Here is a 14,610-nt window from a genome sequence, read left to right on the forward strand (position 1 = left end):
TTTTAATTAAAAATGAGGCCATTATTGGATAGCATGACCGATTCAATGGATATGAGTTTTAGCAAACTCCAGGAAATAGTGGACAGGGAAGCCTATTATATTATCTATAGCCATGTAACAAATTGCTATTGAACTTTAATGACTTCAAACAACAAATATGTACACCTTACAGTTTCCAGTGCAACTTAACTGAGTAGTTCTGGCTCACCATTTCTCAGGAAACTGTAATCAGATGATGGCCGGGCTTCGGTCATGGGTACTGGTAGATTTGCTTTTAAGATGACTTAGATGACTCTTGGCTTTTGGCAGGAAACTTAGTTCCTTGGGCTTCCCTGGTGGCTCAGTGGTAAAGACTCCATCTGCAATGCATGAGACTGGGCTTCGATCCCTGGGTCTGAAAGATCCACTGGAGAAGGGAATGGCAACCCACTCCAGGATTCCTGCCATGGACAGAGTAACCTGGCAGGCTACAGTCCACAGGGTCACAAAGAGTCAGACACAATTGATCAACTAACACTTTCACTTTTCACTTAGTTCCTTGCCAGGTGGACCTCTCCCTAGATTGTTTGATGTATTCTTTTTTGGCAGCTGGCTTCCCTCTGCCACAGTGATCCAAAAGAAACAAAAAGGAAGAGTTTCTAGTCTCAAAATTTACATGCTGTCACTCCCACATATCTTGTTCATTAGAAGAGAGTCCCCAAGTATAGACAACACTTAAGGGGAGGGGAATTAAGATCCATTTTATGAAGGCAAGAGGATCAGAATTTTGAGACATATTTTAAAGCTACCATGACCATTAGCCTCCTTTTATCTTTTCACCTTGAGTTGTTTATCATTCATGACTTAATGCAGTGTTTCCCAGAGTGTTGAACATGAGTTTCTGAAACATAAAGAAACAGAACTGTAATTTTATCATCACTAGTTTTGTCATATAATTTGTATTTTTAATTAACATGGGGCCATTATTAGACTGGATCTCTGGTAACTCTTGTCATTACTGTTACTTTAGAACCTACCATGTGGAAGACAAAGCATAAAGCCTGTGTATGTGTCTAACGCACGCCCCCAGCCACACACACACTGATTCCCTCTCTCTCTCCCTTGCTTCATTTTTCTCTAGCACTTTCCTCCTTCCTCCCTCCCTCTGCTGTAGCCACACTGACCTCCTTACTGTTCCCTGATTTAGCAAACAATCTTTTCCCTTTTGCTATAGCTGTATGCTTTGTCTGGAATATTTTTCTTCGATTTTTCAACGGTTGACTCCCTCAGTGTGGACTTATCACCCCATTTTAAATTCTGTTCTTTGTAAACACTCCTAATATTCTTAAGAATATTGCTCCTTTTTTCTAATGTACTGTATAATTTATTTTTAGGTTTATTTTTTGTCATCTACCAACTAGACTATAAGGTGTCCAAAGGCAAGGATCTTTGTCTGTTCCATTTCCTTTTTAAAAATCTAAAGTATAGAGCAGGTGTGAGTGTTCATTAAATTTTTTCTTGAATGACATATTCACTATCTGATATATACTTTGCCTATTATCTTTTATTTATCTCTTTTCAACTAGAATGTTAGCTCCATGAGGGTAGAGGTTCCTGTTTTATTCCATGCTATAACCAGCATATGAGACAATCAGACACATAGTAAGATTCTCATTAAACAATTGTCAAGTAAATGAAGGCAGTAGCATCTTTTCATTTGGGCCAGTTGTAAAATTTTTTTTCAGAGTGGAATAAGCATTAAATTTTTTATCTTGATAAAAGTAATACATTTTTTTAAAATAGTATAATGAAGAAAACTCCAGTACTTTGGCCATCTCATGTGAAGAGTTGACTCATTGAAAAAGACTCTGATGCTGAGATGGATTGGGGGCAGGAGGAGAAGGGGACGACAGAGGATGAGATGGCTGGATGGCATCACTGTCTTGATGGATGTGAGTCTGAGTGAACTCCGGGAGTTGGTGATAGACAGGGAGGCCTGGCGTCCTGGTGATTCATGGGGTCACAAAGAGTCGGACACGACTGAGTGACTGAACTGAACTGAATGAAGAAAATAATATGTACCGTAATCACACCTTGCTATACCTAGACATAATCTGTCTTGCTCAGTTTACATACTATTGATTATATTCCGTCTGTATTTGGGGATATGTATGTATAAATTCATTTTTTACTAGAATGTGTCTTACTAGATAAAATTTTTGGCAGTGTAAATTTTTATACTTAAATTTTATGGACACCTTTACACATGCTATGGTTTTTCCAGTGGTCATGTATGGATGTGAGAGTTGGATTATAAAGAAAGCTGAGCGCTAAAGAATTGATGCTTTTGAACTGTGGTGTTGGAGAAGACTCTTGAGAGTCCCTTGGACTTCAAGGAGGTCCAACTAATCCATCCTAAAGGAGATCAGTCCTGGGTGTTCATTGGAAGGACTGATGCTAAAGCTGAAACTCCAATACTTTGGCCCACCTCCTGCGAAGAGTTGACTCATTGGAAAAGACCCTGATGCTGGGAGGGATTGGGGGCAGGAGGAGAAGGGGATGACAGAGGATGAGAGGCTGGATGGCATCACCAACTTTATGGACATGAGTTTGAGTAAACTCCAGGAGTTGGTGATGGACATGGAGGCCTGGTGTGCTGCAGTTCATGGGGTCACACAGACACGACTGAGAAACTGAACTGAACTGAACTTACACATATATAGACCTATACCAACAAAGTTCCATTTAGTCAAAGCTATGGTTTTTCCAGTAGTCATGTATGGATGTGAGAGTTGGACTATAAAGAAAGCTAAGGGCCAAAGAATTGTTGCTTTTGAACTGTGGTGTTGGAGAAGATTCTTGAGAGTCCCTTGGACTGCAGGGAGATCAAACCAGTCAATCTTAAGGAAAATCAGTCCTGGATATTCATTGGAAGGACTGATGCAGAAGCTCCAATACTTTGGCCACCTAATGCGAAGAGCTGACTCTTTGGAAAAGGCCCTGATGCTGGGAAAGATTGAAGGCAGGAGGAGAAGGGGATGACAGAGAATGAGATGATTGGATGGCATCACCGACTCAATGGACATGAGTTTGAGCAAGCTCCAGGAGTTGGTGATGGACAGGGAAGCCTGGCATGCTGCAGTCCATGGGGTCACAAGAAGTTGGACACGACTGAGTGACTGAACTTACACATAATCCAGAATAGATCCATATCTTTTTAGTATCTAGATAGTAGTGAAAATTAAAGCATTGAAAATTATTCCAAAATTATATATAAGCTTATCCAAAGTGTACTTGAGTTATATTCCATACTATAACCCTTTAGTATTTCATAAACTAAAATATAACTGCTGGAGAAATCTTAGAATTTTGGTCTAAAAAATAAATGAGAAGCAATAATTCCAGAAAATTCAAATTTTAATGGGAAACATTTTAGTTTGGAATAACAAAGGAGGAGGTTTTGCAGAGATTTATAGCTTTGCATAAAAACATAATCACTATTCCCTAGGAATGTATAATCTAGTCATAGCTAGATATATGACTACAAGGCTGTTAAGACTGTCATAAAACTGATACAGAAAGTATTTTGTTGGTTGGATTGAATTAAACTATTAAAAGAGTTCACAGGAAAGAGCAATCATTTCTGACTTGGGAAAACTTAACTTCATTCTAGTCATTCTTTTGACTTCCTTATTCTCTTCTTCAGAATTATAATTAGTATTAACATTTTCTTTCAGTTTATGAGGAGTAGTTTGACAAAATGAAATCAATTAGTATTTTGTACAAAACATTAAAGGAACTGCTTCATTTCATTCTAGGTTCTTTTACCATCAAAAGTAGGTAAATATAAAGGAATAAATTATCTTTTCTCTCATAAAATATTTACTTTCTGCATGTTTTTAAGTGGCTTCTGTTTCTGATGCTCTCTTTCCAACAAATCAATTTAGACATTTGCCACCTAAATAGCCTTTTTTTCTGGCTTGTTTTTCAGATTGAACTCATTTGCCAGCAAAATAATATAATAGTATTGGAAGATACAATAAAAAGGCTTGGATCTGTAAGTACATTTTTCATAAATAAATGTTAAGGAATCACTTTCATTCTGTTCGTAGGACTGCAAAAAATTATACATATGTTTTGGCTCTCATGTAATTTGTGAAAAATAAGAAGTGTTTTGTTTCTAAAATCAGCACTCTCCCTGGTGGACAAGGGTCCTCCCATCTGTAAGAACAAATCTGTTCTTGCTCCCTTTCCTTAGTCTGTCCTTTCTTAGAGCTGGAGAGAACTTTTGCTTGGTTTTATTAATGTCCTTAGCTGTTACTTGATTAAAATGATGTCTGTGAGTAATTTAATTCTCAAAATGTAAGCTGTATTTGTTTACACATTAACTCTCATCCCTCTTAATAATAAATATTTTAAAGTCAAATGTTGTTACTTAGTTCTGAGTAATATGTTCTCTTTAACAATGTGAAACGAAAGTCGCTCTGTTTTAATGTTGTCACTTAAAATATTTGAAACACGCTCTCTAAAAGTATGTCTGTACTTTTATCCCAATAAAGTATTGGTAAATAAATGTTGTAAAACAAATGCTTCTAAATATATTAAAGTGAATGGAAATGCACGAAAGTATATACAAACATAGAATATCCTGCATTCATTTAATTTATTCAGTTTATTTTGTTCAGTAAATTTATTAAATTAATCCAACATTTAATTAACTTATTTGTTGAACAGTTATTGAATAAAACTTGAAACTATAAATAGATGCTTTAATAGTAGCATACAAGTTTCTCTTAGCAAATTAATTTTATTTCTAGAACTTATAACTAGATCTCTTATAAGAAACAATTCTGGCCTCTGAAATTTTTTCTTCAAAATTATTGTGTCAACATAGGGACATTTTCAGTGAAATAAAAATACAGTACATTCAGAAATCCTGGAAAAGAAAGGCATCTAAATGCTTTTAATTTTTTTCTAACTGCTTTTTAGAAAGTATTGCTGAATTATTATTTTTTGAATTATTTCAAAATACCAAATTTATTATTTTTAAGGATCCTGTTTGCTTTCAACTTTCATTTAGAAAATGATAATATAGTTTAGCTTGAAATAATGGCCTAATTTTTTCCTCCTTGGCAAGATAATTTTAGAGACTGAAAAAGCACAAAATAAATCTCCTTCCAGACTTGATTCCTTTGTCAAAACTTTAGAAGCAGACAGAGATTACTACAAGAGTGAAGCTCAAAATTTGAGAAAGATGATCAGAAGTAGATCTAAAAGCCCACGACGCCCATCTCCATCTTCTCGGGTAGGTTTTTGGAAACTTGTAAATGTTTTGGAATTTGTTGCTGAAGCAGTGGATTTTATTTTTGATTCACCTAATCTGGAAATAATTCCTTTTAATTTGGCATGAATTGGTATCTCAAGGAAAATGGGAGATGGAGCTTTCTTTGGTGGCACCATGGACCATCAAAATTGGTCCTTTATCCCCAGCATTAGTAGTGGTTGGAGGGTAATCAGACAAATGTGGAGCAATTTGGGATGATGTTGTTTAAAAGAGAAGTGATTTTTAAATTTTTTTTTCATTATTTCATCATATAATCATGTTTGCTTAACCAGAAATTGTGTGCTGCCATCAGTAGGACATTTCTATTAGTGTGTGTGTGTGTGTGTGTGTGTTAGTTGCTCAGTTGTGTCCAACTCCTTGCAACCCCATGGACTATATTAATAACACATATCAAAGAAGAATTTCACATTTAAAAAAAATTTTTACTGAAGTATAGTTGATTTACAATGTTGTGTTTAATTTCAGTCTGTACAGCAAAGTAACTCAGTTATACATACATATTTTGCTTTTCGTTTTTTTTTCGTTATGGCTTATCATAGGATATTGAATGTAGTTTACCTGTGGTATACGGAAGGACCTTGTATTCAGATTTCTCATGTAATAATTATAGGGTACAAACTGTGATGTAGAGCTTCTGAAGACAACAAGAGACCGTGAAGAACTCAAATGCATGCTGGAAAAATATGAGCGTCATTTGGCAGAAATTCAGGGCAATGTCAAGGTTCTCACATCCGAGAGAGACAAGACCTTTCTTCTGTATGAGCAGGTAAGCTTACTTATACGTAAACAAGATATGTAAGTACTAGCATTCAGTTCTGCGTGCGTGTTTGTGCGTGCTCAGTCACTTCAGTTGTGTCCAACTCTTTGTGACCCTATGGACAGTAGCCCGCTAGTCTCCTCTGTCCATGGGATTCTCCAAGCAAGAATACTGGACTGGGTTGCTATTCCCTCCTCCAGGGGATCTTCCTGACCCAGGGATCGAACCCATGTCTCTTATGTCTCCTGCATTGGCAGGTGGGTTCTTTACCATTCAGACCACCTGGGAAGCCAGCATTTAATTCCTAGAGATGGGTAAATTCTTTAAGTTCTGTGAGAATACTTAAATCTATTAATCAAATTAATCTAACATTTGGGAATTACCTTTGTTCTTATGATGTTCTTAATGAAATATGAAGTATTTGTGTTTGTGTACACACACGTGTTGTCCTCTTATCCTAGAAAGATGATATACATGCATAGAAATAGCCTAATTTTTGGAATAAGAAATGAGAAAAGTAACCGGATACAGTGAGTTCATGGTGAAAAGATTTGGATTTGGAGGTTAAAAAATATTAACACATAGCTTGTGGTATACTGTCAGTCACTTTAGGAATTGCCATAAAATTTGTTTAATTTCAGAGAGTAAAATCAATTTGTTTATCTGTATTTTTAGCTTACGATTGTACAACCCTTATTAAACAAATAGCTTCTTTACTCAGTTAAACCCCATGTATCACCAACATAATTTTTTCAAAAATATCAAATTTTATTAAGAATTGCAGCTACTAAGTGTAAGGTTCTGGGCTTGTTACTCTAAAAGATAGAAAGAATAAGATACTGTTTCCTATGTTTACATTCTAGGTAGGAAGAGAAGTATATTGTGTTGTATCTATTTTTTGTTATTTTAGCGTAAGTAGTCTAGAAGATATTATAAGAAATAGAAGAGATAGGTATTTTTTAGTTATGGCAATTAAGATCTTTGCTGGACTATATGGAGTTTAAGTCCTGAAGGAAAGATGGGGTTTCTCTTATCTTGAAAGTGGTAAGAAGGAACATTCAAACTAAAGGAATGACCTGAAACAAAGGGTAAAGGCAGGAAAAACAGTATGTGAATGAATCCATTTATGACTAGAACAAAAGGTGTATGTCCATGGAGTGAGGTGGGAGCCAAGGCTTGAGAGGTGGATTGGACTAGCACAGAAGTTTTCAAACTTTCTGTGAAGGCCCAGGTAAAAAGCAGCCTGGGCCTTGCAGGCTATGTGACCTCTGACACAGCTATTCAGCTCTGTTGTTGTAGTGCCACAGCCCCAGTAGATACAAACAAGAGAACAAGTTTTTTCCTGTTATTCAGTCGCTCAGTTGTGTCCAACTTTTTGCAGCCCCATGGACTGCAGCATGCCAGGCTCCCCTGTGCTTCACTATCTCCCTGAGTCTGTTCAAACTCATGTCCGTTGAATCAGTGATGCCGTTCAACCATCTCATCTTATGTTGTCCCCTTCTCCTCCTGCCTTCAATCTTTCCCAGGATCAGGGACTTTCCCAGTGAGTAGGCTCTTTGCATCAGGGGGCCAAAGTATTGGAGCTTCAGCTGCAGCATCAGTCCTTCCAATGAGTATTCAGGGTTGATTTCCTTTAGGATTTGGCTGTGTTACAGTATAATTGATTTATAGAGACACAAGTACTTGAAATTCCATAGCGTGGTGGGTGTGGGAGCCAGGTTAGACTGGAGTTAGAGAATGGATGATAAGGAACAGGCAGGGTGTACAAACCATGACACTTAAAAAAAAACTGTCAAAGGAAAAAGAGACAGATGATGATAAACGGGACAGTAGGATTAAGTGACAGTTTTTCAAGATAAGGGAGCCATGTGCATGGTTGAAGAAGTAGAGGAAGAGCCAGTGGAGAGGGTGGTATTTAAAGTGAGACAAGTAATTAAAATTGAGTTAGGGGTATCTTAAAAGACACTTCAGAAAATGAGGTCCAGGAGTCTGGTCAAGGCTTACCTATGGAAATTGGGAAGTAATATTTCTTCTTCTGAGACTTAGATACTAGCTGAATAGATAGTGAGCAAAATCGAGAGAAAGGATGATAAGGGAAGGAAGTAGCAAAGCAGGGTATGAAATCACCTGCAGATGTGGAATAGACTTGGAACCCAAGGATAGTTGTTGAACAAGTGTGTGAAGCATAGGTTGGGTTATCAGTAAGGATCAGTAGGCCTTTCTGTTGGGGTGAAAGTAGTCAAGACATGGAAATAGCACATACATTTTTGTAGAGAAATACTGGAACACTATGATAATATTTATTAAGCCAGTATTCTGCCTAAATTGTACTGATTTCAAATTTATCAGAAAATGGATGATATATATCATAGATACCTCTTAGTGAAACACTCTCTGTTGCATTAACTGCCTCCAAATTAATTTGTTTTAATTTTTGGCAAAGATAGTATAAACCAAACTTGTGTTTGTAGGTATTCATTTACATTTGGGGCATCATTTGCATTTATTTGTGTAAGTTCATTAACGAATTATATCATTATCCTGCTGCAAGCACATTAATTAATATAGGCTTGCATTTTATCTGGCTGGATAGAAGATAGCTGTCCTAAAGCTTGTTAAACAGAAGTCTACGTATGTATTTAAACAATAGGCACAGGAAGAAATTGCCCGACTTCGACGAGAAATGATGAAAAGCTGTAAGTCTCCTAAATCAACAACAGCACATGCTATCCTCCGGCGGGTGGAGACTGAGAGAGATGTGGCCTTCACTGACTTGCGAAGAATGACTACAGAGCGAGATAGTCTGAGGGAGAGGCTAAAGGTTTGAAAGAATTTTATCTCTATGAGGATCTGTGAAATGCAAAACAGCAACATTAAGAGCACCTTTGTTTTCTTTTTGTTTTTTAAACAGATTGCCCAAGAGACAGCGTTTAATGAGAAGGCTCACTTGGAACAAAGGATAGAGGAGCTGGAGTGTACAGTTCATAACGTAAAGAAAAGTCACTTTTGCACTTTGGGCTATAAACTGTCAATGGCTCCCCACTTTCCCCTTTTTCTGTGTTCAGAAAAGTTGGTTTTCTCAGATAGCATTTGCAGTCCTAAAGATGTTTAAGGTGGTGTATATACTGTAAATTATCACTTTTTCATTATTTATTTTCTTCTAAAAAATGTGAGTAAAGTCTTTTCTGTGTTAGGTTGTGTATGCTTTTTGTGTATGTTCTTTAAAGAAAAAGCATTAGGGATGCATTCTCAGTGATTTTAACACTTATTCATCTCCCTGTTTCATTAATGATAGCATTGCCAGGGACAGAGAAACTGGCTTATTCTTCCTAAAGAGTAGCTAAGATAGAGAAAATTATAACAGAATGAAAACCAATGAGAAAAATATATTTAAACTAAATTTAATTGTGAAGCATCACCTTGTTACTAGTTAAGGCTCTGAGATGCTGTCCATATATATTGGAGATATTCTGACTATATAAACAGAATTAAGGGAATTCAGCTTTCCGTTACCAACTTCAATTGACTATATTTCTAAATTCATCTGTTTTATGTTATAATGAGTTTTTTTTTTTTTAAGAAATTGACAGGAGTAGACAGAAAAAAACAGAGTTTTTTTCATAATCCCAGTTTGTATGTATAACTTGTTCATATTGAGCAACAAATAAGAAAGCTTCTTGCAAACAGGCTATGTGTGCTGTAGTCCAGCTGAACCAGATTGAAAATGTGCATCTGCTGTGACAGGCTTCATGGACAAGCTGTGTGGCAGCGTGCCCAAGTTCCTGCTCTACAGCGCCTTGTCCATGCAGCCTCCCACAGGTTTCAAGTCTAACCTGATCATCTCATATACCAGTTTCTACAAAGACAGAATGTCTCTCCTGAAAGATTACTGAGATGTTTTTAGTGATGGCAGTAACCTTGTCATTCTGCTTATATAGCTTGATGATGAACGTATGGAACAAATGTCAAATATGACTTTGATGAAGGAAACAATAACCACTGTGGAAAAAGAAATGAAATCACTAGCAAGAAAGGCGATGGATACTGAAAGTGAACTTGGCAGACAAAAAGCAGAGAATAATTCTTTGAGGTAAAGTCAATTACCATTAAACCAATGGTTTACTATAAATAGTAGCTCTGCTTTTTGAAGGATATTTTAGGGTGATAATTGAGTTATTTGTTGACTTTAATTTTTGGAAGGATTATTATGAAACAGTAGTGGACACCTCAGCACACATTAAATGATTTCCTAAAGGTCAGTCACAGACTGACAGACTGGGAATGCCGCACCTATAGGAGTCAAACTTCTAGTAATTTTAATCTCGTATTTGCAGAAAGCTTCACTATTGAGCTGAAATAGCTTTTACAAAGCCCTTCTGGGTAACGAACATGTTTGACCTTGGCCTTTCACTGTTTAAAATTTACCTTATAACTTAAATTATGTCCTGGGATCCGAACAGTGTAAGAAAACACAAAGCACAGGTTTGACAATAGCTTAGAAAAGGGGTGGTTTGACATACAGTAAAAGCCATAGCAAAGAAATAAGAACATGTAACAGAACTTCTGTTAACTGGATGCCACGTACTGTGTTTAGCTGTTCCTACATACTGCCCTGTAGCAGGAAAATCCCAGTTAAAGCAACCCACAGGCAGTGGTGTAGGGAAACAAGTTTCTGAAGACTTCCATATTAGCAGTTTCACTTGCACTGTCTATTGACGTGAGAAACAGAAATTCTACACATTCACTCAGGTTGAATTTCAGTGTATCTATGAACATATGAAAAATAATAGTTCATGAGAGTGTGAAATACATTATTTAGTCTACAGATAATACTTGGTTCATATACAAATTCCCAAAGTCGCCTCTTTGGTCTTTCAAGGGTCTGTGGTATGTACTGATGCATTGGAATCACTTGTCAGGACAGAGAATTACTCAAATTCTTTCCCTTCATTTATTTATTTATTTTTAATTAATTTATTTGTTTTAATTGGAGGCTAATTACTTTACAATATTGTAGTAGTTTTGCCATAAATTGACATGAATTAACCATGGGTATACATGTGTTCCCCATCCTGCCTCCCACCTCCCTCCCTATCCCATCCCTCAGGGTCATCCCAGTGCACTGGCCCTGAGCGCCCTGTCTCATGCATGGAACCTGGCCTGGTGATCTGTTTCATGTATGGTAATATACATGTTTCAATGCTTTTCTCTCAAATCATCTCACCCTTGCCTTCTCCCACAGAGTCCAAAAGTCTGTTCTTTACATCAGTGTCTCTTTTTCTGTCTTGCGTACAGGGTCATCATTACCATCTTTCTAAATTTCATATGTATGCATTAATATACTGTATTGGTGTTTTTCTTTCTGACTTACTTCACTCTGTATAATAGGCTCCAGTTTCATCCACTTTATTAGAACTGACTAAAATGCATTCTTTTTAATAGCTGAGTAATGCTCCATTGTGTGTATGTACCACAGCTTTCTTATCCATTCATCTGCCAGTGGACATCTAGGTTGCTTCCATGTCCTGGCTATTATAAACAGTGCTGCAATGAACATTGGGGTACATGTGTCTCTTTCAATTCTGGTTTCCTCGGTGTGTATGCCCAGCAATGGGATTGCTGGGTCGTATGGGAGTTCTATTTCCAGTTTTTTAAGGAATCTCCACACTGTTCTCCGTAGTGGCTGTACTAGTTTGCATTCCCTCCAACAGTGTAAGAGGGTTCCCTTTTCTCCACACCCTCTCCAGCATTTATTGTTTGTAGACTTTTGGATAGCAGCCATTCTGACCAGTCTGAGATGGTACCTCATTGTGGTTTTGATTTGCATTTCTCTGATAATGAGTGATGTTGAGCATCTTTTCATGTGTTTGTTAGCCATCTGTATGTCTTCTTTGGAGAAATGTTTGTTTTTTGATTGGGTCATTTATTTTTCTGGCATTGAGCTGCATGAGCTTCTTGTGTGTTTTTGAGATTAATTCTCTGTCAGTTGCTTCTTTTGCTATTATTTTCTCCCATTCTGAAGGCTGTCTTTCACTTTGCCCTTCATTGATTTTTTACTCTCTTGCTTGAAAGGATATTGCAGGTTCAGGTAAAATAAAAATAAAAATAATAATAAAATAAGAATAACAAAGAAAACCTTGAAAAATAGAGAAAAAGTTTCCAAGAAATTTAAATCACCCATAATTCCATAGCCCAGGGAAAATGCAGTAAAATAGATTCGTTTTTCTAGCCAGAAGTGTTTATGTCTGTATATAAGCTTTCTATGTAATTGATATCATTCTATATTAAGTTATATATTTGGCTAATTTCACTTAATCCCATACCATAAATATTTTTGCATGTAGTTGGAAGTTCTTTGAAAGCATTTTAGTGGTTTATTAAAAATATTCTAAAAGATAAATATATAATAATTTTGAGGGCTTTGTGTACATTTGTTTTCTTCTAGCGGTGTTCGTAAAGTGTAATTGACGTACACATAGTAAAAATTGCACATACTTAAAGTGTTCAGTCTGGTAAGTTTTGACATTTGTTCGTACCTGTAAGGAAGATAGAGGCCCTGTCCATCACTCTCCAAAGTTTTCTCATGCCTGCCTATCCTCTTCCCCAGGCAGCCACTGATTTGCTTTCTGTCACAGAGGTTTATTTGGATTTTCTAAAATGTTATTATATAAGTGAAATCATGCAGTATATATTCTTTTATAGGGCTACTTTCATCAGCATAATTGTTTTGAGATTTATCCATGTTGTCACATATAATCAGTAATTTACTCCTTTTTACTTCTGAGTAGTATTCCATTATATGGATATACCACATAAACATTTCTGTGTTTCCAACCTGGAACTATAATGGAAACTATTATGAGCACACACATGAGTCTCTATATGGATGTGTGCTTTTACTTCCCTTGGCTAAATACCTGAGACTAGAGTGACTGAGTTATATGATGGAGGTATGTTTAACTTCTGAAAAAACGATTAAACTGTTTTCAAAGTGGTTGTACTGTTTTATTCTACATTTTCACCAGCAGTGTATGAGTGTGCCAGTTGTTACCTATCCTCATCAATACTTTATATACAGTATCTTTCTGGTTTTAGCCCTCCTAATAGGTATATACTGTGGTTTTGATTTGCCTTCTCTAATAACTAGTGATTTTGAGCATCTGTTCATGTCATTTTGTGCCATACATATATCTTCTTTAGTGTCTGTTCAAAACTTTTGCAAACTTTTATTGAGTTATATGTACTAATAAGTTGTAAAAATCCTTTCTATATTCTGGATATAAATTCTTTGTCAGGTACAATATATGTTTGGCATATATTTTTTCCCAGTCTGTGGCTTGCCTTTTTATTTTCCTAAGCATCTTTTAAAGAGAAAATATTTCTGATTATGTGAAACTTACTGCTTTTTAAAAATTTATTTCCAGCCCTTGTATTCTTTTAAAGAAATTGTCAAGCCTAAGGTGAAATTTTTCTCCTGGATTTTCTTTTAGCAGTTTTATAGTTTCAGTTCTTACATTTAAATCTATGATCCATTTCAAGTTAATTTTTGCATATAGTAGAAGGTGTAGTTCAAAGTTCACTTTTTTTGCATATGAATATCCAATTGTTCTAGCACCATTTGTTGAAAAGCTTTCCTTTTTTTCACTAAATTGTTTTGTAACTTTGTAGAATGTCAGTTGTCCATATATGTGAAGTTCTATTTTTTGAGTATCTATTTTGTTTGGTGGATCTATTTATATGTCTTGATGCCAGTATAACATTTCCTGATTACTTTTTTTAGTCCTCAAATTAGGTAGTGTTAGTCCTCTAACTTTGTTCTTTCTTAAAGTTGTTTTGGATATTCTGGTTCCTTGCATTTTTGTTTAATTTTAGAATCAGGTTCATAGTATAAACAGAAAAGCCTTGGCAGTTTGGAATTGGTGCAAAACCCCTACTCATGAACACTCTCCATTTCTTTCTCTTTTTTTTTTTTTTTTGGCTATGCTTAGTGGCTCATGGGGTCTTAGTTCCTGGACCAGGGATCCAACCTGGGCCACTACAATGAAAGCAGCAAGTCCTAACCACTGGACCATTACCAGGGAACTCCTGTCCATTTCTTTATTTAGATCTTCAATTTTTCTCATAATGTTTTATAATTTTCAGTGTATAGATCTTGTATTATTTTTGTCAATGTATCCCTTAATATTTTTTGCTTTTTGATACTGATGTAAATGGAATTTTAGAATTTTAATTTCTGATTGATTATTGCTTATATATGAAAATATAAATTTTTAAAAATAAAACTTTGTATTATAGAACAGTTCCAGATTTACAGAAAATTTGTGAAAACAGTGCAGAGTTCCTACATACCTCACACCCAGTTTCTTCTGTTAATAACATTTTGCATTAGTATGGTTCATTTGTTAAAATTAGCTGATCAGTATTGATACAGTCTAATAAGCTAAAGTCTGTAATGTATTCAGATTTCCTTTGTTTTTCCATAATGTCCTTTTTCTGATCCAGGATCCCATACAGGACACCATATTACATT

The 14,610-nt window shown here is 35.9% G+C and overlaps 1 protein-coding gene across 8 annotated transcripts in view; it reads left to right on the forward strand.

Moving 5' to 3' along the window:
• TSGA10 (testis specific 10) overlaps positions 1-14,610 on the forward strand; it is a 96,070-nt gene that overhangs the window by 27,499 nt on the left and 53,961 nt on the right. For 6 of the 8 annotated variants that reach the window (XR_011255789.1, XM_069583867.1, XM_069583862.1 and 3 more), the window contains 6 exons: positions 3,971-4,036; positions 5,117-5,284; positions 5,934-6,089; positions 8,731-8,901; positions 8,992-9,069; positions 10,019-10,170. Coding sequence is in view for 7 of the 8 variants with exons in the window: in XM_069583862.1 (XP_069439963.1) it covers positions 3,971-4,036; positions 5,117-5,284; positions 5,934-6,089; positions 8,731-8,901; positions 8,992-9,069; positions 10,019-10,170 (791 nt within the window). In the remaining variant the exon portion in view is untranslated. The remainder of the gene's footprint in view (positions 1-3,970; positions 4,037-5,116; positions 5,285-5,933; positions 6,090-8,730; positions 8,902-8,991; positions 9,070-10,018; positions 10,171-14,610) is intronic. The other 2 variants (XM_069583866.1, XM_069583865.1) reach the window with 1 other exon arrangement.

The sequence above is a fragment of the Ovis canadensis genome, chromosome 3, assembly GCF_042477335.2.
Source record: "Ovis canadensis isolate MfBH-ARS-UI-01 breed Bighorn chromosome 3, ARS-UI_OviCan_v2, whole genome shotgun sequence".
Taxonomy (NCBI): Eukaryota; Metazoa; Chordata; class Mammalia; order Artiodactyla; family Bovidae; genus Ovis; species Ovis canadensis.